At 48.7% G+C, this 22,993-nt stretch overlaps 3 protein-coding genes and 1 pseudogene across 4 annotated transcripts; 1 reads left to right on the forward strand and 3 right to left on the reverse strand.

Moving 5' to 3' along the window:
* On the reverse strand, positions 1 to 5,515 carry LOC128371848 (deoxycytidine kinase 2-like). Its single transcript, XM_053332235.1, has 8 exons — positions 5,431 to 5,515; positions 3,567 to 3,685; positions 3,290 to 3,373; positions 2,628 to 2,737; positions 1,097 to 1,244; positions 772 to 887; positions 287 to 386; positions 1 to 201 (listed from the first exon to the last, which is right to left on the reverse strand). The coding sequence occupies exons 1-8, from the start codon at positions 5,513 to 5,515 to the stop codon at positions 175 to 177; spliced, it is 789 nt and encodes a 262-aa protein (XP_053188210.1). The 3' UTR covers positions 1 to 174.
* Positions 5,516 to 6,189: 674 nt separating this feature from the next.
* Positions 6,190 to 10,610, forward strand: pfdn1 (prefoldin subunit 1). Of its 2 annotated transcripts, none has more exons than XM_053332245.1 (4): positions 6,190 to 6,254; positions 10,025 to 10,191; positions 10,299 to 10,383; positions 10,482 to 10,610. In XM_053332245.1, exons 1-4 carry the CDS (start codon positions 6,222 to 6,224, stop codon positions 10,563 to 10,565), a joined length of 369 nt encoding a protein of 122 aa, XP_053188220.1. In that variant the 5' UTR covers positions 6,190 to 6,221; the 3' UTR covers positions 10,566 to 10,610. The 2 variants fall into 2 exon arrangements, with proteins under 2 accessions (XP_053188220.1, XP_053188221.1); XM_053332246.1 differs by having other exon boundaries at positions 10,485 to 10,610.
* A 321-nt stretch (positions 10,611 to 10,931) lies between these two features.
* ttc1 (tetratricopeptide repeat domain 1) lies at positions 10,932 to 15,611 on the reverse strand. Its single transcript, XM_053332229.1, has 9 exons — positions 15,397 to 15,611; positions 14,817 to 15,178; positions 14,465 to 14,552; positions 13,832 to 13,892; positions 13,468 to 13,580; positions 12,537 to 12,573; positions 11,597 to 11,745; positions 11,326 to 11,380; positions 10,932 to 11,092 (listed from the first exon to the last, which is right to left on the reverse strand). The coding sequence occupies exons 2-9, from the start codon at positions 15,170 to 15,172 to the stop codon at positions 10,962 to 10,964; spliced, it is 990 nt and encodes a 329-aa protein (XP_053188204.1). The 5' UTR covers positions 15,173 to 15,178; positions 15,397 to 15,611; the 3' UTR covers positions 10,932 to 10,961.
* A 1,710-nt stretch (positions 15,612 to 17,321) lies between these two features.
* The window catches only part of LOC128371665 (GTPase IMAP family member 8-like), a 92,392-nt pseudogene continuing 86,720 nt past the window's right edge, over positions 17,322 to 22,993 (reverse strand).

The following is a 22,993-nucleotide window of genomic DNA, read 5'->3' on the forward strand; positions in this document are numbered from 1 at the left end:
CACAGTAACACACACACTGTAACACACACACAGTAACACACTCAGAGGTAACGTGGATATAAAAACTAATAAAATCTAAAATGAGTAAAAACTTTAAAATGTATAAAGTGTGACGTTGCTGTCGTCCAATCAGAAGAGTCGGCTGCTGGCATCCTGAGCTGTGATTGGTTGGATCTACAGCGTGGTGAGGAACTCTCGCACCTGAAAGAAAAGAAGAATAAAAGTCAAACATTAAAAGTTAAAGACGAGCAGCTGAAACGTTCTAACTCTAAACCCTTAAACTCACCTTGTCAACGATCTCCGCCTGCTTGATGCCGTCGCTCTTAAAATCGTCGTCTACGTCCAAAACCAGGACGGGAAGATCGTTCAGGTACTCGAAATCTAACCTGCAGACAAAACACACCTTTACTACTGGCCCTGAATGCACCATGCAGACCCTTATGACCCTGAACGCACCACGCACCGTTACTACTGGCCCTGAACGCACCACAGTCCGTTACTGACCATGAACGCACCACGCCACACACACACGTTACTGTCCCTGAACGCACCACGCCAGCCACACACACACACGTTACTGTCCCTGAACGCACCACGCACCCTAACCCTGACCCTGACCCTGATACAGCACCCTAACCCTGGGTTAGGGTTATAAAGGGTCAGGGGGACCCTGGGTTAGGTTCCAGGGTATAAAGGGTCAGGGTGGGGGTCTGGGTTAGGGTCCAGGGTATAAAGGGTCAGGGTCCGGGTTAGGGTGGGGGTCCGTGGTACCTGAGGTTCCGGTGGACCAGCCAGGACTCATGTTTGAAGTGAAGCTGCTCCAGATACTCCAGAGGGATTCCCTGCTCCTCCTCCCGGCCGCGGTGCAGCAGCCTCTGCATGCAGCGCTGGAATATACACACACTCTGTCAGACCCTGAACACACCCCAGTATAACCAGTATAACCAGTATAACCTGCATGCAGCGCTGGAATATACACACACTCTGTCAGACCCTGAACACACCGCAGTATAACCAGTATAACCAGTATAACCAGTCTAACCAGTATAACCATTATAACCAGTATAACCAGTATAACCAGTATAACCAGTGGTACCTGCGGCTGTGCCCTCAGGTAGATGATGGCGTTGAGGGCGAGGTCATCCTCAAACTGCCGTAGTAACCAGGTGTGCCAGTCCTGGTAGACGCTCCACTCTGTGTCCACCAGGTCTCCGCTCTCATACAGGTTGGAGGCAAACACGTACCTGTAGACACAGGACACACCGTTACCATGGTTACCTGTACTCGCATGGCCCTCCTTACCATGGTGACCTGTCTCAGGTGTGTAGTTACCTGTCTCAGGTGTAGTTACCTGTCTCAGGTGTGTAGTTACCTGTCTCAGGTGTAGTTACCTGTCTCAGGTGTGTAGTTACCTGTCTCAGGTGTGTAATGACCTGTCTCAGGTGTGTAATGACCTGTCTCAGGTGTGTAATGACCTGTCTCAGGTGTGTGGTTACCTGTCTCAGGTGTATAGTTACCTGTCTCAGGTGTATAGTTACCTGTCTCAGGTGTGTAGTGACCTGTCTCAGGTGTGTAGTTACCTGTCTCAGGTGTGTAATGTGTAGTGACCTGTCTCAGGTGTGTAATGTGTAGTGACCTGTCTCAGGTGTGTAGTTACCTGTCTCAGGTGTGTAGTGTGTAGTTACCTGTCTCAGGTGTGTAGTGTGTAGTTACCTGTCTCAGGTGTGTAGTGTGTAGTGACCTGTCTCAGGTGTGTAGTGTGTAGTGACCTGTCTCAGGTGTGTAGTGACCTGTCTCAGGTGTGTAGTTACCTGTCTCAGGTGTGTAGTGACCTGTCTCAGGTGTGTAGTGTGTAGTTACGTGTCTCAGGTGTGTAATGTGTAGTTACCTGTCTCAGGTGTGTAATGTGTAGTTACCTGTCTCAGGTGTGTAATGTGTAGTTACCTGTCTCAGGTGTGTAATGACCTGTCACAGGTGTGTAATGTGTAGTTACCTGTCTCAGGTGTGTAATGTGTAGTTACCTGTCTCAGGTGTGTAATGACCTGTCACAGGTGTGTAATGTGTAGTTACCTGTCTCAGGTGTGTAATGACCTGTCTCAGGTGTGTAATGACCTGTCTCAGGTGTGTAATGTGTAGTTACCTGTCTCAGGTGTGTAATGACCTGTCTCAGGTGTGTAATGACCTGTCTCAGGTGTGTAATGTGTAGTTACCTGTCTCAGGTGTGTAGTTACCTGTCTCAGGTGTGTAGTGTGTAGTGACCTGTCTCAGGTGTGTAGTGACCTGTCACAGGTGTGTAGTGACCTGTCTCAGGTGTGTAATGTGTAGTTACCTGTCTCAGGTGTAGTGACCTGTCTCAGGTGTGTAATGTGTAGTGACCTGTCTCAGGTGTGTAGTGACCTGTGTCAGGTGTGTAATGACCTGTCTCAGGTGTGTAGTGACCTGTCTCAGGTATAGTTACCTGTCTCAGGTGTGTAGTGACCTGTCTCAGGTGTGTAGTTACCTGTCTCAGGTGTGTAATGACCTGTCTCAGATGTGTAATGTGTAGTGACCTGTCTCAGGTGTGTAGTGACCTGTCTCAGGTGTAGTGACCTGTCTCAGGTGTAGTTACCTGTCTCAGGTGTAGTTACCTGTCTGAGTAGACGGAGCGTTCGTAGAACTGAACCGGATTCTCTGCCTGCTGAAGTTTGACTGACGGAGCCTGAAGCTGAGAACGAACTCTGCTGAGACACGCATAACTCTGAGAGACAGACAGGTGGAGACAGACAGACAGGTGGAGACAGACAGACAGACAGGTGGAGACAGACAGACAGACAGGTGGAGACAGACAGACAGGTGGAGACAGACAGACAGGTGGAGAGACAGACAGGTAGTTGCAGGTCATTCACTAATCAGAAGATCAACAATAAAAAGTGTATTGGTAAACTAGAAAGGTCAGTGGGTGGGGTCAGGTATCAGGTGGGTGGGGTCAGGGGTCAGTGGGTGGGGTCATTGGTCAGTGGGTGGGGTCAGGGATCAGTGGGTGGGGTCAGGGATCAGTGGGTGGGGTCAGGTCAGGGGTCAGTGGGTGGGGCCAGGGGTCAGTGGGTGGGGTCGGGTCAGGTATCAGTGGGTGGGGTCAGGGGTCAGTGGGTGGGGTCAGGTCAGGGGTCAGTGGGTGGGGCCAGGGGTCAGTGGGTGGGGTCAGGTATCAGGTGGGTGGGGCCATGTATCAGGTGGGTGGGGCCAGGGGTCAGTGGGTGGGGTCAGGTATTAGGTGGGTGGAGTCAGGGGTCAGTGGGTGGGGCAGTACCTGGAAGGTGTAGGACCAGCGGCTGGGTTTATCGTAGAGCATCTGCAGCAGGTTTCCTCCGCTCTTCTGAGACGAACTCAGCTCCTGCACACAGTTTAACATTAGCACTTTATTCTGAAAGGACTGAGCACTTTATTCTGAAAGGACTGAGCACTTTACACTGAAAGGACTGAGCACTTTATTCTGAAAGGACTGAGCACTTTATTCTGAAAGGACTCAGCACTTTATTCTGAAAGGACTGAGAGCTCATCCTGTGACATCACCAGGTGGGACTCACCTGGTAGACGTCCTCGCTGTCGTTCTGGATGTTGCACCATTTCCCGATCGGTTCAGGAATCACCTCCCAGTCCTCCGACGCCGCCTGGAGGAGGCGCACAAACGTAGACTTACCTGCAGCTGAGAGACAGACAGGTGGAGACAGACAGGTGGAGAGACAGACAGGTGGAGAGACAGACAGACAGGTGGAGACAGACAGGTGGAGAGAGAGACAGACAAGTGGAGAGACAGACAGACAGGTACAGAGACAGACAGGTGGAGAGACAGACAGGTGGAGAGACAGACAGACAGGTGGAGACAGACAGGTGGAGAGAGAGACAGACAGACAGACAGGTACAGAGACAGACAGACAGACAGGTGGAGAGAGACAGACAGGTGGAGAGACAGACAGACAGGTGGAGACAGACAGGTGGAGAGAGAGACAGACAGACAGACAGGTACAGAGACAGACAGACAGACAGGTGGAGAGAGACAGACAGGTGGAGAGACAGACAGACAGGTGGAGAGACAGACAGAAAGACAGGTGGAGAGACAGACAGACAGGTACAGAGACAGACAGACAGGTACAGTGACAGACAGGCAGAGACAGACAGAAAGACAGGTGGAGAGACAGACAGACAGGTACAGAGACAGACAGACAGACAGGTGGAGAGAGACAGACAGGTGGAGAGACAGACAGACAGGTGGAGAGACAGACAGACAGGTACAGAGACAGACAGGCAGAGACAGACAGAGACAGACAGACAGACAGGTGGAGAGAGAGAGACAGGTGGAGAGACAGACAGGTGGAGACAGACAGACAGGCACAGAGACAGACAGACAGGTGGAGAGAGAGACAGGTGGAGAGAGAGAGACAGGTGAGAATGTAAATCTTCAGAGTTTATAATAAAATAATAATTATGATGATCAGACGACTTCAATACTAGTAAAGTACAGATACTCCAAATATTACTGCAATACTAGTAAAGTACAGATACTCCAAATATTACTGCAATACTAGTAAAGTACAGATACTCCAAATATTACTGCAATACTAGTAAAAGTACAGATACTCCAAATATTACTCCGTTACTAGTAAAAGTACAGATACTCCAAATATTACTGCAATACTAGTAAAGTAGCTCAGTCACAATATTACTAAAGTAAAAGTACTAAAAGTATTTGCTTCAACAAGTAAAAGTATTTAAGATATCTCAGGAAATACAGGAAGTAGTTTTATAGTCATGATACACTGATGTGATTCAGCTCCAGATGTTTATAGAACACATTTCATCACACAGGAAGTCAACTTCACCGTGACCCCCCCAACCCTAACCATGACCCCCCCTAACCCTAACCATAACCGTGACCCCCCCAACCCTAACCATGACCCCCCCCCAAACCCCTCCCAACCCTAACCATGACCCCCCCTAACCCTAACCATAACCATGACCCCCCCCGACCCCCTCCCAACCCTAACCATGACCCCCCCCGACCCCTCCCCCAACCCCCTCCCAACCCTAACCATGACCCCCCCTAACCCTAACCATAACCATGACCCCCCAACCCTAACCATGACCCCCCCCCCCCAACCCTAACCATGACGGGTCAGGATGAAGGTTTTATAACCAGCAGCTGCTCTGGTCCTAACAGACTACCGGTTACCGGGGTTTAAGGGGGTTACCGGAGTTACGGGAGTTTAACAGGTTTACCGGAGTTTCACAGGGTTACCGGAGTTTAACAGGGTTACCGGAGTTTAACAGGGTTACCGGAGTTTAACAGGGTTACCGGAGTTAGGGGAGTTTGACAGGGTTACCGAGGTGACCTGAGTTTAACGGGGTTACCGGAGTTTAACGGGGTTACCGGAGTTACCGGGTTGAACTCACCGATGTTTCCCTCGATGGAAATCTTTTTTCCTCTGCGGGAGAAAGTGGCGGGAACAGCTCGCGCTCTCTTCGGTGGAGTTGCCATGTTGTTGTTGTTGTTGTTGTTTACTGTCCGCGCGGAGACAAACCATAGACTGTATGAGACAAACCGACAAAGCTCGAGCTGCTGCCGCGCGCTGATTCTAAACTTAAATCCCGCGCGCGCGCATAATTCCGTTTCCGGGGGCGGGCACAACCGGGAGCAAAGATATTCTATTACAACACAGCTGAGAAGATGTCTCACTCTGCCGCCGTTTACCGGGGTTTAAACAAAGATGTCTCACTCTGCTGCCGTTTACCGGGGTTTGAACAAAGATGTCTCACTCTGCTGCCGTTTACCGGGGTTTAAACAAAGATGTCTCACTCTGCCGCCGTTTACCGGGGGTTTAAACAAAGATGTCTCACTCTGCTGCCGTTTACCGGGGTTTAAACAAAGATGTCTCACTCTGCTGCCGTTTACCGGGGTTTAAACAAAGATGTCTCACTCTGCTGCCGTTTACCGGGGTTTAAACAAAGATGTCTCACTCAGCTTAAGATATATAAAATATAATTATAGTATCACTAATAAACTTTCACATTGACTTATTAACTAACTGCTGTTGCTGCTGATTACATTAGATTAGGTTCCGCCTCCAGAGCAGCTGGTGGCGCTAACGCACCGGAAACTGGATGTCAAGAAGAAGAAGAAGAAGAAGAAGAAGAAGGAGTGGTCAGTGCACATGCGCAGTGTGTAGCAGTGCTAGTTAGAGAAGATGGCGACGTCCATAGATCTGGAGCTGAAAAAGGTAAACACATAAATATATATCTATATATCTACCTGTTCACCTGTCTACCTGTCTGACGTCACCTGTCGGTCTGTCTGTCAGCTGTGTTTAACAGCAGCCTGCACGCGGACAGCTAACGGTCTGTGGCACGAGGAGCTAACTGAGACTCATGCACGCGCTCAGTGTGATTTATAATAATAATAATTTAATGTAAATTATGTATAATATATTTTATATAATATAAAATATTTACAGCTGAGAAACAAACCGGAACAAACGGTTAGTTAAACCGGTTAGAGGTTAAAAACCGGCAGACACGGCGGCTCCTAACCCCCCCTAAACCCCTCTACCCCCCTACCCCTCTACCCCCCACTACCTCCCCCCTAACCCCCATCTACCCCTCAACCCCCCACTACCTCCTCCCTAACCCCATCTACCCCCCTAAACCCCCCCTACCCCATCTACCCCTCTACCCCCCACTACCTCCCCCCTAAACCCCCATCTACCCCTCTACCCCCCCACTACCTCCCCCCTAAACCCCCATCTACCCCTCTACCCCCCACTACCTCCCCCCCGTGTGTGTGTGCAGCGTGTGTGTGTGACTCTCAGAGCAGCGTGTGTGTGTGACTCTCAGAGCAGCGTGTGTGTGTGTGACTCTCAGTGCAGTGTGTGTGTGTGTGTGTGTGAGAGACTCTCAGTGCAGCGTGTGTGTGTGTGTGTGTGACTCTCAGTGCAGCGTGTGTGTGTGTGTGTGACTCTCAGTGCAGCGTGTGTGTGTGTGACTCTCAGTGCAGCGTGTGTGTGTGTGTGACTCTCAGTGCAGCGTGTGTGTGTGTGTGACTCTCAGTGCAGTGTGTGTGTGTGTGTGTGTGTGTGTGTGTGTGTGTGTGTGACTCTCAGTGCAGTGTGTGTGTGTGTGTGTGTATGTGAGACTCTCAGTGCAGCGTGTGTGTGTGTGTGTGTGAGACTCTCAGTGCAGCGTGTGTGTGTGTGACTCTCAGTGCAGCGTGTGTGTGTGTGACTCTCAGTGCAGTGTGTGTGTGTGTGTGTGTGTGTGACTCTCAGTGCAGCGCGCGTGTGTGTGTCTCTCAGTGCAGTGTGTGTGTGTGTGTGTGTGTGTGTGTGTGTGTGTGTGTGTGTGTGTGTGTGTGTGAGATCAGCAGAAACACAGCGTTCCTCCAGCGGGTCTAACGTGAGGGGCGGGACACAGAACCAGCTGGGAAAGACGGGAGGGGTTGGATTTACGTCACAGGTGCTCCGCGCCGGGCGGAACAATAATCGCTTTATGTCGATTATTACCCTTCTACACCCCCCTAAACCCCCATCTACCCCTCTACCCCTCAACCCCCCCACTACCTCCCCCCTAAACCCCATCTACCCCTCTACCCCCCCCCCACTACCTCCCCCCTAAACCCCCATCTACCCCTCTACCCCTCAACCCCCCCACTACCTCCCCCCTAAACCCCATCTACCCCTCTACCCCCCCCCCCACTACCTCCCCCCTAAACCCCCATCTACCCCTCTACCCCCCCATCTAGCCCATCTACCCCTCTACCCCCCCACTACCTCCCCCCTAAACCCCCATCTACCCCTCTACCCCCCCACTACCTCCCCCCCTAAACCCCCATCTACCCCTCTACCCCCCCCACTACCTCCCCCCTAAACCCCCATCTACCCCTCTACCCCCCCCATCTACCCCTCTACCCCCCACTACCTCCCCCCTAAACCCCCATCTACCCCTCTACCCCCCCACTACCTCCCCCCTAAACCCCCCCACTACCTCCCCCCTAAACCCCATCTACCCCTCTACCCCCCCCCACTACCTCCCCCCTAAACCCCCATCTACCCCTCTACCCCCCCATCTAGCCCATCTACCCCTCTACCCCCCCCACTACCTCCCCCCTAAACCCCCATCTACCCCTCTACCCACCCATCTAGCCCATCTACCCCTCTACCCCCCCACTACCTCCCCCCTAAACCCCCATCTACCCCTCTACCCCCCCACTACCTCCCCCCTAAACCCCCATCTACCCCTCTACCTCCCCCCTAAACCCCCCATCTACCCCTCTACCCCCCCATCTACCCCTCTACCCCCACTACCTCCCACCTAAACCCCTATCTACCCCTCTACCCCCCCACTACCTCCCCCCCTGTGTGTGTGTGTGTGTGTGTGTGTGTGTGTGTGTGTGTGTGTGTGTGTGTGTGTGTGTGTGACTCTCAGTGCAGCGTGTGTGTGTGTGTGTGTGTCTCTCAGTGCAGTGTGTGTGTGTGACTCAGTGCAGCGTGTGTGTGTGTGTGTGTGTGTGTGTGTGTGACTTTCAGTGCAGTGTGTGTGTGTGTGTGTGTGTGTGTTCATGTATATTGGTGTGTCTTTATATGACTCTGTGTGTGTGTGTGTGTGTGACTTTCAGTGCAGTGTGTGTGTGACTCTCAGTGCAGTGTGTGTGTGTGTGTGACTCTCAGTGCAGCGTGTGTGTGTGTGTGTGTGTGTGAGATCAGCAGAAACACAGCGTTCCTCCAGCGGGTCTAACGTGAGGGGCGGGACACAGAACCAGCTGGGAAAGACGGGAGGGGTTGGATTCACGTCACAGGTGCGCCGCGCCGGGCGGAACAATAATCGCTTTATGTCGATTATTACCCCTCTACCTCCCCCCTAAACCCCCATCTACCCCTCTACCCCCCCCATCTACCCCTCTACCCCCCCATCTACCCCTCAACCCCCCCACTACCTCCCCCCTAAACCCCCATCTACCCCTCTACCCCCCCATCTACCCCTCTACCTCCCCACCCCCCACTACCTCCCCCCTAAACCGCCATCTACCCCTCTACCCCCCCACTACCTCCCCCCTAAACCCCCATCTACCCCTCTACCCCCCCCCCGTGTGTGTGTGTGTGTGTGTGTGTGTGTGTGTGAGACTCTCAGTGCAGCGTGTGTGTGTGACTCTGTGCAGCGTGTGTGTGTGTGTGTGTGTGTGTGTGTGTGTGTGTGTGTGTGTGTGTGTGTGTGTGTGTGTGTGTGTGTGTGTGTGTGTGTGTGTGTGTGTGTGTGTGTGTGTGACTCTCAGTGCAGCGTGTGTGTGACTCTCAGTGCAGCGTGTGTGTGTGACTCTCAGTGCAGCGTGTATGTGTGTGTGTGTGACTCTCAGTGCAGCGTGTGTGTGTCTGTGTGTGTGTGTGTGTGTCTCTCAGTGCAGCGTGTGTGTGTGTGTGTGTGTGTGTGAGTGAGAGGCCTTTCTGTCAGTTTAAATCTCCCAGATCAGCAGAAACACAGAGTTCCTCCAGCGGGTCTAACATGAGGGGCGGTACACAGAACCAGCTGGGAAAGACGGGAGGGGTTGCATTTACGTCACAGGTGCTCCGCGCCGGGCGGAACAATAATCGCTTTATGTCGATTATTAATGTTTTTATAATCGCGGGAGGCCAAAATCGATATCGCGATTAAAATTCAATTAATCGTCCAGCCCTACCCTAAACCCCCATCTACCCCTCTACCCCCCCCACTACCCCTCTCGGATATTAATCAGAGTGAGCCCTCCTGTCTGTAGGCTGTATATTAATCAGAGTGAGCCCTCCTGTCTGTAGGCTGGATATTATATATTAATCAGAGTGAGCCCTCCTGTCTGTAGGATATTAATCAGAGTGAGCCCTCCTGTCTGTAGGATATTAATCAGAGTGAGCCCTCCTGTCTGTAGGATATTAACCAGAGTGAGCCCTCCTGTCTGTAGGATATTAATCAGAGTGAGCCCTCCTGTCTGTAGGATATTAACCAGAGTGAGCCCTCCTGTCTGTAGGCCTTCTCTGAGCTGCAGGTGAAGATGATCGACACGCAGCAGAAGGTGAAACTCGCAGATCTTCAGATCGATCAGCTGACTCGAGTCCAGAAACACGCCAAGCTCACGCACGCAGAGATCACCACGCTGCCGGACAACACGCGGCTCTACGAGGGAGTGGGACGCATGTGAGTCTCCATGGCAACCACACAAGCCTCACCTGAGACTCACCTAGATAGAAAGGCTGTGTGTGTGTGTGTGTGTATATATAATGTGTGTAATTTGTGTGTTTCAGGTTCATCCTGCAGTCTAAGGAGGAAATCAATAATCAGCTGACAGACAAACAGAAAACAGCTGATGAGAAGATCAAAGAACTGGAGGTATAACACTTATTGATCAGCTGATCAGAGGTGTGTGTGTCTGTGTCTGTGTGTGTGTGTCTGTCTGTCTGTCTGACAGTGTGTTCTCTTATTTCCAGCAGAAGAAGGTGTACCTTGAACGCAGCGTGAAGGAAGCGGAGGATAACATCAGAGAGATGCTGCTGTCCCGCAGAGCTCACTGATCACATGATCACTGATCACATGACCACCCCTCCCCCTAGCGTCTGATCACCCCTCCCCCTCACCCTAGCGTCTGATCACATGACCATCCCTCCCCCTAGCGTCTGATCACTGTTCAATAAATAAAATGATTCTGTTTTTTTGTCTTGTGATCAATAAAGTTATTGATCAGTTATTATTCTGACTGTGACTCGTGTTTCCAGCTGATTGGTCAGCAGCTGCTGAGGTTACCGTGGTGATGTGAGCTGTTACCGTGGCGATAGAGAACACTGACACAGGAAACAAGTGCAGCAGCTTTTATTTGGTAGAGCACAGAGGGAGCAGTGATGTCATCAGTGACGTCATCATCGTCGATGGGGTCATCAGTGACGTCGGTGAGGTCATCAGTGACGTCATCATCACGTGTCTCCGGGCTTCTGGACGAAGTTCACAGAGTAGGACCCCGTCTCTGAGTCCTGGTTCAGCTGGAAGTTGTTGGTGGAGAGACCAAAAGGCCTCAAGATCAGGTTCCCCAGGTCCTTCAGCTTACCTGCAGGGGTCACACAGGGGTCAGTCAGGGGTCAGAGGTCATAATGAAATATGAAATATTCTGCTGTAAAGTTGTTGTGTTTAATAGAGAACCATCATAACACCATGAGGTTAAATAATAAACTAAGTGGAAACCATGGCAACGCTACGCAGACAAACTACAAATATTAATTAATTAATTAATGAGTGATTTAGTGATTAAGTTATTGAGGTGCGTTCAGGTGCAGCTCGTACTCATCATTTCCTCCTTCAGCTTCTCATTCCTCTCCTGAATCTGCTGAGGCAGCCTCTGAGAGACAGACAGACAGGCAGAGAGAGACAGGTTGTTATTTCATCATTAGAACAGGTATAGTGTGTAGTAGTGTGTATAGTGTGTAGTATAGTGTGTAGTAGTGTGTAGTATAGTGTGTAGTAGTGTGTAGTGGTGTGTAATAGTGTCTAGTAGTGTGTAGTAGTGTGTAGTATAGTGTGTAGTATAGTGTGTAGTATAGTGTGTAGTAGTCACCATGCAGGCCCTCCGGGCCCCCCCGTGGGTCGGGTCCTGGTCCAGAACCTTCTTGTAATCCTCCAGAGCTTCGTCCAGTTTGTCGGTTTGCTCGTAAAGCTCGGCCCTCCTCTGCAGCGCCCGCACATAGTCCGGGTTCAGCTCTATCGCTATGGCAACCACACAAACCATCAATCAATACACACTATCGCTATGGCAACCACACAACCCACCAATCAGTACACACTATCGCTATGGCAACCACACAAACCATCAATCAATACACGCTATCGCTATGGCAACCACACAACCCATCAATCAATACACGCTATCGCTATGGCAACCACACAACCCATCAATCAGCACACGCTATCGCTATGGCAACCACACAACCCATCAATCAATACACGCTATCGCTATGGCAACCACACAACCCATCAATCAGCACACGCTATCGCTATGGCAACCACACAACCCATCAATCAATACACGCTATCGCTATGGCAACCACACAACCCACCAATCAGTACACACTATCGCTATGGCAACCACACAAACCATCAATCAATACACGCTATCGCTATGGCAACCACACAACCCATCAATCAATACACGCTATCGCTATGGCAACCACACAACCCATCAATCAGCACACGCTATCGCTATGGCAACCACACAACCCATCAATCAATACACGCTATCGCTATGGCAACCACACAACCCATCAATCAGCACACGCTATCGCTATGGCAACCACACAACCCATCAATCAATACACGCTATCGCTATGGCAACCACACAACCCATCAATCAATACACGCTATCGCTATGGCAACCACACAACCCATCAATCAGTACAGGCTATCGCTATGGCAACCACACAACCCATTAATCAGTATGCGCTATCGCTATGGCAACCACACAACCCATCAATCAGCTGCAGTGTGATGTCATCACTCACCTCTGGAGCAGTCTGAGATCGCCTGGTCCTTCCGGTCCTGAGACACACAGGAAGAGTACAATAGTTACAGTGTGTTACCATGGTGACGGTATGTTACAATAGTTACAGTGTGTTACCATGGTGACGGTATGTTACAATAGTTACAGTGTGTTACCATGGTGATAGTATGTTACAGTAGTTACAGTGTGTTACCATGGTGACGGTATGTTACAATAGTTACAGTGTGTTACCATGGTGACGGTATGTTACAATAGTTACAGTGTGTTACCATGATGACGGTGTGTTACAGTGTGTTACCATGGTGACGGTGTGTTACAGTGTGTTACCATGATGACAATAGTTACAGTGTGTTACCATGGTGACAGTGTGTTACCATGATGACAATAGTTACAGTGTGTTACCATGGTGACAGTGTGTTACCATGGTGACAGTGTGTTACAGTGTGTTACCATGGTGACGGTGTGTTACCATGGTGACGGTGTGTTACAGTGTGTTACCATAGTGACGGTGTGTTACCATGGTGACAGTAGTTACAGTGTGTTACCATGGTGACAGAATGTTACAGAAGTTACAGTGTGTTACCATGGTGACGGTGTGTTACCGTGTGTTACCATGGTGACGATGTGTTACCGTGGTGACGGTAGTTAGGGTGTGTTACCATGGTGACGGTAGTTAGGGTGTGTTACAGTGTGTTACCATGATTACGGTAGTTACAGTGTGTTACCATGGTTACGATATGTTACCGTGTGTTACCATAGTGACGGTGTGTTACCATGGTGACGGTGTGTTACGTGTGTTACCATGGTGACGGTAGTTAGGGTGTGTTACTGTGGGGACGGTGTGTTACAGTGTGTCACCATGGTGACGGTAGTTAGGGTGTGTTACCGTGGTGACGGTAGTTAGGGTGTGTTACCGTGGTGACGGTAGTTACCATGTGCAGTCTTGCAGCAGCTCGGTTGGAGAACAGCACGGATCGCTCTCTGCTGAAACACACCGGACACAAAACCAGAGACTCTGTGTAGCTCTGCTCCGCCTCCAACCAGTCTGCACACAGGACACATACTGGTTATACTGGTTCTACTGGTTCTATACTGGTTATATACTGGTTCATATACTGGTTCTATACTGGTTCTACTGGTTATATACTGGTTATATACTGGTTCTATACTGGTTACATACTGGTTCATATACTGGTTATACTGGTTATACTGGTTCTATACTGGTTATATACTGGTTATACTGGTTCATATACTGGTTATATACTGGTTATACTGGTTCTACTGGTTTGTACTCACCTCCAGCTTTAAAGTGACTGTTGCCTTTCTCCTTCACAGTTAAACTCTGCTGCCGTCGACTCTGAAACCAACAAACCATTAAACCATTAAACCAGTAACCATTAAACCAGTAACCATCACAGCTCTGGAGACCCTGTGTTGAATCATCCAGCAGGACCCGGGACCGCTTTGGTTCTGGTTCCTGCTGGATGATGAACCCGGGGGGCAGAACCCTCTCTACGTTTAAGAGTAGGCTTCAAACGTTCCTTTGTGATAAAGCTTCTAGTTGGGGCCGGTTCCAGCTCCTAGTTTATGCTGCTATAGGCTTAGACTGCCGGGGGACTCCCATGATGCACTGGGTTCCAGCTCCTAGTTTATGCTGCTATAGGCTTAGACCGCCGGGGGACTCCCATGATGCACTGGGTTCCAGCTTCTAGTTTATGCTGCTATAGGCTTAGACTGCCGGGGGACTCCCATGATGCACTGGGCTCCAGCTCCTAGTTTATGCTGCTATAGGTTTAGACTGCCGGGGGACTCCCATGATGCACTGGGCTCCAGCTCCTAGTTTATGCTGCTATAGGCTTAGACTGCCGGGGGACTCCCATGATGCACTGGGCTCCTCTCTCCTCCTGGTTCTGGGTTAAAGGTTCTTACCTCTCTCTCCTCCTCCGTCAGCTCCTTCTGCTCCTCCCTCAGATATTCATCATCAAACTCAGCTCCACCGTCCGAGTCCTCCTGCAGCCTGTCTCCCTGCTCCTCCTGCAGCCTGTCTCCCTGCTCCTCGTGCAGCCTGTCTCCCTGCTCCTCGTGCAGCCTGTCTCCCTGCTCCTCCTGCAGCCTGTCTCCCTGCTCCTCCTCCTGCAGCCTGTCTCCCTGCTCCTCGTGCAGCCTGTCTCCCTGCTCCTCGTGCAGCCTGTCTCCCTGCAGCCTGTCTCCCTGCTCCCCCTGCAGCCTGTCTCCCTGCAGCCTGTCTCCCTGCAGCCTGTCTCCCTGCTCCTCCTGCCACCTGTCTCCCTGCAGCCTGTCTCCCTGCTCCTCGTGCAGCCTGTCTCCCTGCTCCTCGTGCAGCCTGTCTCCCTGCTCCTCCTGCAGCCTGTCTCCCTGCAGCCTGTCTCCCTGCTCCTCCTGCAGCCTGTCTCCCTGCTCCTCCTGCAGCCTGTCTCCCTGCCACCTGTCTCCCTGCTCCTCCTGCAGCCTGTCTCCCTGCTCCTCCTGCAGCCTGTCTCCCTGCTCCTCCTCCTGCAGCCTGTCTCCCTGCTCCTCCTGCAGCCTGTCTCCCTGCTCCTCCTGCAGAGTCTCCTGGCAGTCGTAGAAGTCGTCCTCCTCGTCCTGGTCTCTGGGTTTCACAGCTGATCGACTCATGTTGACCTGAAAACACAAAATCACTCAGAGTGATCATTCATGCTGTGTGAAGACATATAGATATACACACACACACACACACACACACACACACATAGATATAGATATATATACAGTATGAATGTAACTTTTATATATCTGTATATATAAGTTACATTCATACTGTATATATATATATTTAACGTACAGCTGAATATAAACAGTTAATAAAAGAAGCTTCTGACCTGCTAACAGCTGCTAACTCCGGGTCCTGGTCTGTTCCTGGTCCCGGTCTGCTCCGGGTCCGGGTCTGCTTTGGGTCCCGGTCTGCTCCGGGTCCTGGTCTGCTCTGGGTCCGGGTCCTGGTCCGCTCCGGGTCCCGGTCTGCTCCGGTTCTGGACTCAAACACAGAAAGCTTCCGGAGCTTTCAGCTGGAAATCAGCTGCTTCTTCTTCTGCTGCTGCTGCAGAGCGGGACTCAGAGAGGAGGAGGCGCTGCTGCCCCCTGCAGGCCTTCACAGGTACTACACGAAATTACTTTATTTATTTATTACTTTATTTATTCTTTGTTGGAACAAACAGACTAAATATAAACATAAGTAATGAACACAGATCTATGTTGGGAGTGTGGGGCAGGAAGTGGCACATTTATCCATGCATGATGGGAATGTTCTCGGCATGGGGGGAGGAAGGGACATGACCATACCAACTTTTCAGGAGGCCCAAATTGTTCCAACAACTTTTAACCTTTAACCTTATTCACATTATCTTTGGAGTGCAGTTATAGAGTCGTTTAGATTGTCTTCCCATATTTTGCAACGATAGACCCGACCGTTATGGAGTGAATGATTTGCATTATGTTCAGAGTCACAGTCTCATTTGGCTGATGACCAAACAACCCCACAACCCCCCCCCCCACACACACACACACACACACACACGCAGACACACACTGTACAGACACACAGTCCAACCAGTCCGACAGACGTGCAGGTTATGCTGTTATATTGTCCCTACCAATGCTGAGACCAAACCTACACCCTTGGGTCTCGGATCCTCCGCTTATGGGAGAAAGTTATAGATTATATGAGCAAATCATTCATAGTGAACTTCCCAGATCACCAAGACAGAACTGTGGTACCCCTGTTGAACAAATATAGTTTTAAAATATTAAAAGCTGTTCTGAGGTGTTGGAGGGAACCCCAAGCTCCCACCCTGAGTATGTGGAAAACACAGATGATGGGGACGAGAAGATGTTGGGGAGATTAAATTGTGAAAATGATTTGATAAAAGAAGAATGGGATAGTTTTGGTAGACAGATGTGTTAATCTGCCTGCCTTTGCCTATTTATTACCTGCCTCTCTTATTTTTAGTTAATTAACTAACTAATTCATTTAGTTAGTTCATTTTTAATTTTATTTATTTATTTTTCTATTTATCTCTTACTATTACTATTACTACTATCTTTGACCTCCATTGTGTCTGTTGTATTTGATGTTCGTTGTGTCTGCTGCAATAATGAAAAAAGAATAAAAACTTTGAATTATAAACACAGATTGTATTTCTGGGTTCTTCCAGCTGAAGATTAACAGAAGTTTGGATCAGCAGTTATTTTATTTCAACCGTTTGAACAAATGAACATTCACACATGGTCGGTGTTTCTCTGCATTCATTTTATTTTACACATTTATCAAGTTGATGAACATGTTGAGTCCAGAGCTCAGAGAGAGAGAGAGAGAGAGAGACAGAGAGAGAGACAGAGAGAGAGACAGAGAGAGAGACAGAGAGACAGAGACAGAGAGAGAGACAGAGAGAGAGAGAGCTCAGAGAGAGAGAGAGAGAGAGAGAGAGAGAGAGAGACAGAGAGAGAGAGAGAGAGTATAGCAGAGTAACTCTAACCCTTCACATCTCTTCTTATAATAGACTCACCTCTGCAGAGCCACATGTACAGTTTCACTTTCACAGCAATGATATATTTAAGTTTGGTCCTCAGTCTGAAACAAACGTCACTGTGAACTGTCAGCAGCAGCACAGCTGAGAGGACGCATGTGGATAATCACGTAACCATGGTAACATGCATGTAGCAGCAGTAACTGATGATGATGATGATGAAGGTTGGTGTTTTCAGTCACTGTGATCTATCTTCATCATCAAGCTCTTTATAAAGTTCATTAAGACGACTCGTAGCTTCAAGAAGGGGATTAAGAGAGAATTCAAACATGTCACTGAACATAAAGAACATTTCAGACCTTATATATAATATATCATAGACTGTTTTTTTATTATCGACACACATTTGATCGATGATGTTCAGGAACCTTTGGACCTGCTCTCTGTTTCCTGTCTCCTTGTTGTTGAACACACAGTATCGTCGTCCACATCTGGACACCAGGACAGACACATATGTGCTGGACTGGATCAGCTGATCGATGGACCGGCCTCCCAGCTCATCTCCATGAGTGAACAGAACCATCATGTGATGAAGAATATGACCGTAAAATCCTTCTGTCACTGACCTGATCAGGGTCAACTCCTCTCCGGACATCCTGCCAATTCTCACCACAAACACCACAGCAGGTACATCATCATCATCTGTCATCCTCTTCTTCCTCATCATCTTCTTGATCTCTGAAATCACCTTCCAGAGACCTGTGTCTGGATCTCTGACTGTGATTCCAGGACAGTCCTCCACAGTGAGCCGGTGACCGTCCACCTGTGCTGACTTACAGACAGTCTCTGTACTGACTGACTCAAAGCTGCAGTCTGATGGGAACTGATCCGGCCCAGGATTGTGTTTCCTGAAGAACTGATCCCAGATCCTGAAACACCGAACAGAAAGATCCTCCGTTCCACCAGCTGGAGAGACTTCCTGAGCCCATCAGCTGATAGGAGGAGAGACACACGTCATACATGTGGAAATATACATATTATATAACTATAACATGATGTATGATGTCACGTATGATGTCAAGTATGATGTCACGTATGATGCCACGTATGATGTCATGTATGATGTATGATGTCATGTATGATGTCATGTATGATGTCATGTATGACGTCATGTATTATGTCATGTATGATGTCATGTATGATGTATGATGTCATGTATGATGTAATGTATGATGTCATGTATGATGCCATGTATGATGTCATGTATGATGTATGATGTCATGTATGATGTATGATGTCATGTATGATGTCATGTATGATGTATGATGTCATGTATGATGTCATGTATGATGTCATGTATGATGTATGATGTATGATGTCATGTATGATGTATGATGTCATGTATGATGTCATGTATGATGTATGATGTATGATGTCATGTATGATGTCATGTATGATGTATGATGTCATGTATGATGTCATGTATGATGTATGATGTCATGTATGATGTATGATGTCATGTATGATGTCATGTATGATGTATGATGTCATGTATGATGTCATGTATGATGTATGATGTCATGTATGATGTCATGTATGATGTATGATGTCATGTATGATGTCATGTATTATGTATGATGTCATGTATGATGTCAGGTATGATGTCATGTATGATGTATGATGTCATGTATGATGTCATGTATGAAGAATCTCACCTGACTTCAGCAGCAGCTCTCTGACTTGTTCCTGTCCTCCGTCTTCATTGTTGAAGACGTGGTTCCTTCCTGAGAACCTGCGGACCAGGTTCCTCGTGGTCTTCATTGATGTAGTGATCCAGTGTGATGTCCTTCAAAGCGTCTCCGCCTGTGAAGAGCAGGTAACAGGTCTCAAACTGTCGATCTGACAGCAGTGAGACAGCCGCCTCCACGGCCTTCTGGTCCTCTGCTGTGAACCGACCCACTCGGAGCAGCACCAGGAACAGTTTGGGTCTGCTGGACTCCAGAGCTTCCCGACAGAAGGTCTTAATCTCCCTCTCAGCACCATCACAGAATATTCCTGGAGTGTCCACCACTGAGACCTGTGTCCCTAACACACTTCCTGTCTGCTCACAGATCTGTGTGGTCACCGGTATGAGAGTCTTTCTAGACTCAAACGCTGGTCGGCCTAAGATGGTGTTTCCTGTCGCACTTTTACCGACTCCGGAGTGTCCCAGCAGGACGATGGTGAGACCTGGAGACACAAGAGAGAGACAGACAAGACATTCTGACCTCTGAATATAACAAAGACAGACAGAGAGACAGACAGACAGACAGACAGACAGACAGAGAGACAGACAGACAGACAGAGAGACAGACAGAGAGACAGACAGACAGACAGAGAGACAGACAGAGAGACAGAGAGATAGACAGACAGGCAGACAGACAGACAGACAGAGAGACAGACAGAGAGGCAGAGAGACAGAGAGAGAGACAGAGAGACAAGCAGAGAGACAGACAGGCAGATAGACAGACAGAGAGACAGACAGAGAGACAGACAGAGAGGCAGAGAGACAGAGACAGGCAGACAGACAGGCAGACAGACAGACAGAGAGACAGACAGACAGTGTGTCAGAGGAGACTGTAGAAGGACAGAGTGCCAGCAGAGTGCTGCTACTCTGTTAGAGTCAGAGGAGGAGGAGGAGGAGGAGGAGGAGGAGGAGGAAGGAAGGAAAGGAGGAGGGAAGGAAGGAAAGGAGGAGGGAAGAAAGGAAGGAAAGGAGGAGGGAAGGAAGGAAGGGAGTGAGGAAGGAGAAAAAGGAGGAAGGAAGAAAGGAAGGAAAGAAGGGAGGAAGAAGGAAGTGTTCTGGCAATATTTATTTATCAATAAGCACAAAGCTGGTAACGTTGTCTTTCTCTAGTTTATTCAGTCGTCTGCAGACGGACTCCTTCTGTCTCAAGCGTGAGATGAAAAAGCGAGCCCCGAGCAGAGGAAACAGTCAGATTATATACAATACATTATCATAGAAAGGGAGACATTGTTCTATCAACAGACCAATGTCATCACAATAGGCACGTCATCACGTGTATACAATCAGGACAATAGTTAATCAGTAGACTATAACATACATGATGTTCCATCAAAGGTCAATGATATTCCTTAAATCAGCATTTCATGGCATGGTCAACAGATTATGATGCACACACATACATCTAATCAAATAACATAATTACTCATTTGCTCAGACAAGATGAATAATAAGAATTTCCATTACATTCCCCCATTTGAGCGTATTACGCTCACAAATTAACATTAATCAAACAAACATTAATCATTGAAATTCAAAACTAATGATCAAAAAAATCTGATTAACAACATCTTTTTTTTTCCTCAAGTAATCAAAGCAAACTATATTCCCAGATTGAGCGATACTAGATTAAACAGTACTGTCAAAATCATGTAAGTCAGCATAGGGTGGAACCCAGTTCAGAGAGGAATCATCTTCAGATTGAATCATGAATTGCCCAACAGGGGTTTTAACCAATGAAGTGACCAAAGCTTTAATGCAAGGTATAGCACAACAGATCACAACCATAAACACTGTCAGGGTAACAAGCAAAGGTGTCAATGCTCTCAGTAATGTCATTTTCCATCCTCTCTGGGTCAGCCATAACCATGGACTTTGATTCACAGAGTCTTTGATCTTTTGTTCATACAACAGGTCATTCAGGTGTGAGACAATATGAGTCATATTGTCCGTAATGTCCCACAGGTAGCCGTAACCACCTGCTTGCACAGTGATATTCCCAGGAAGTGCTCTTGTTCAGTGAAGCACTTCCTAGTGAAACAAACAGTTCCTTGTTGTTGGATGGGGTTTATAGTCATGACAGATTGGTGAACTCCTGGTTGTTTCACCTGCGTCATGTTCCAGAATCTCGCCGTTGAACCCCCGTAGTTGACGATGCTGATGTTGCACATGTCGATGTTCTCAGCCATGTCCTTCACAATCCGGTCCTCCAGGGAAACCCCCCAGGGTGAAAGCTACCATGACGCCTAGTGTCTCCGGAACATTCAATGGTGTCGGCGTCACAGGTATTGCGTCTCCCACCCCGTGAGGAAGTTGTGTGCAGACATAGCAGCTGTCATTTGTAATCTTTCTGGCTGTCGATAGTACTACAGCGTACCAAGAATTTTCCTCAGGCTTCAGTAGGGGATGAGTAAACTCAGGCAGCAATTCTCTCCTCTTTCTGCAGTTGGATGCTCTGCAGCTGCTGTTTGAGTTTTTTCCCCCCTGTTGTTGTTCAGGCTGAGATGTGTCTTGTTGCAGGAGCAGTAGCAGGACGATGATGACAGTGAGCAGGAATATGCTGCAAATTCCTCTACATCTGTCACCCCTCCAGCGCCACTGTATATTCGTTGGCGTCATTGCATCAGCCGTGGTGCCTCAGCTTACCCCCGTAATCAGTGTACTAGAGACGTGTGGTCCTACTTTAAACCACACCCCTTCTGTTGGTCAGTACAAGGCGGGGGAAAGTGTTGGTTCACTTACTGATGCTCTGCACGCTTGATGGTATCTCCTCCGTGGGTTCAGGAACCCGTTTGCAGTGGCTGGCGTGTATCCAGGTGGCCCGCTCTGCGACCTTCACTGCTGTTTCCGTGGTGAGGAGGATTTAGAAAGGTCCGTTCCACCTGCGTGCTTTCCAGCTCTTTCTCCTCAGATCCCTCACTACGACCCAGTCTCCAGATTCCAGGTCATGTGGTTTTCGCTCCGTGGCAGTTGGTAGGGCGTCCTTAGCCTGTTTGTGAATATCAGTAAGCACAGAGGACAGGTTTGCACAATAACGTAACATTTCATCCTCACACTGGGAAGTTGCCTCTTGACCGGTCCAATTCCTGTATTCATAGGTCGTGCAAAGAGGATTTCAAATGGGCTAAGGCCATTTCTGCTTCTGACCCTAGCTCTCATGTGCATCAAAACAATCGGTAGTGCTTTTGTCCAAGTTAAACCAGTTTCCTCACAACATTTAGCCAATTTTCCTTTCAATGTACCATTCTCTCTTTCAACAGTCCCCCCACTGGCTGGGTGATAAGCACAATGTTGCTTCATTTCAATGCCGAAATACTCACCCACGCTCTTAAGGGCTGCGCTCACGAAAGGTGTACCATTGTCGGATGAGATTTTACCTGGAATTCCCCATCTGGGAATTATTTCTCTGATTAGAGCCTTGGCTACTGCTGCTGAGTCCTGCTTAGAAGTGGGAAAAGCTTCTACCCATTTGGAAAACATGTCAACAAAAACCAAACAGTATTTCTTTCCCTCACTAGGCGTTAGCTCAATGAAATCCATGTGTAAGTGATCAAAAGGTTTTTGTGGTGGTGGATGCGCACTCTGTTGCATCTGGACGCCTCTGCCTGCATTGTTAGTAGCACAGATCACACAACTTTGACAAAATTTTTGGGAAAAGTTAGAGAAACCCTTTGTGAACCAATACCTCTGTATTTCACTCATCATTCCCCCTTTTGACACATGATCCCCCATGTGTCAACTTAGCATAATGAGGAAATAAGTATTTGGGTAGACCTTGTCTACCATTAGGCCTGCTTTCTTCCAAGCCACCCTCTCTTCAGGGCTGGCTCTGGCCTGTAGGTCAAACAAATCAACTGTGGATGTCAGTGGTGAGTTAACAATAGCAAGACATTGAATGTTATTGTTAGTGTTATCTAGCTGTGCCGCTGTTTTGGCTGCAGCGTCATCTCTGGTATTCCCCTGTGAAACAAGATCGTCATTATTTGTGTGTGCTTGGCATTTGCAGATAGCAACCTGTTTTGGAAGGAGGACAGCATCGAGAAGTGCAGCAACCATTGCATGATGGGCTATAGGTTTGCCTGTTGATGTTAAAAAATCTCTATTGGCCCAAAGGCGGCCAAAATCATGTACCACTCCCCATGCATATATACTGTCAGTATATATGTTGGC

This window comes from Scomber japonicus, chromosome 13 (genome assembly GCF_027409825.1).
Source record: "Scomber japonicus isolate fScoJap1 chromosome 13, fScoJap1.pri, whole genome shotgun sequence".
Lineage (NCBI taxonomy): Eukaryota > Metazoa > Chordata > Actinopteri > Scombriformes > Scombridae > Scomber > Scomber japonicus.

Bases quoted from the DNA above. Each gene is read 5' to 3' on its own strand.
- ttc1 (XM_053332229.1), bottom strand. From the start codon at position 15,172: ATGAGTCGATCAGCTGTGAAACCCAGAGACCAGGACGAGGAGGACGAC. The intron at 13,893-14,464 runs GTAAGAACCTTT...TGTTGGTTTCAG, and splicing joins TGACGGAGGAGGAGAGAGAG to AGTCGACGGCAGCAGAGTTT. The intron at 12,574-13,467 runs GTAACTACCGTC...TGTGTGTCTCAG, and splicing joins CTGCTGCAAGACTGCACATG to GACCGGAAGGACCAGGCGAT.
- pfdn1 (XM_053332245.1), top strand. From the start codon at position 6,222: ATGGCGACGTCCATAGATCTGGAGCTGAAAAAG. The intron at 6,255-10,024 runs GTAAACACATAA...TCCTGTCTGTAG, and splicing joins TAGATCTGGAGCTGAAAAAG to GCCTTCTCTGAGCTGCAGGT. The intron at 10,384-10,481 runs GTATAACACTTA...TCTTATTTCCAG, and splicing joins AGAAGATCAAAGAACTGGAG to CAGAAGAAGGTGTACCTTGA.
- LOC128371848 (XM_053332235.1), bottom strand. From the start codon at position 5,515: ATGGCAACTCCACCGAAGAGAGCGCGAGCTGTTCCCGCCACTTTCTCC. The intron at 3,374-3,566 runs GTGAGTCCCACC...AACTGTGTGCAG, and splicing joins ACAGCGAGGACGTCTACCAG to GAGCTGAGTTCGTCTCAGAA. The intron at 1,245-2,627 runs GTAACTACACCT...CTGTGTCTACAG, and splicing joins CGCTCCGTCTACTCAGACAG to GTACGTGTTTGCCTCCAACC.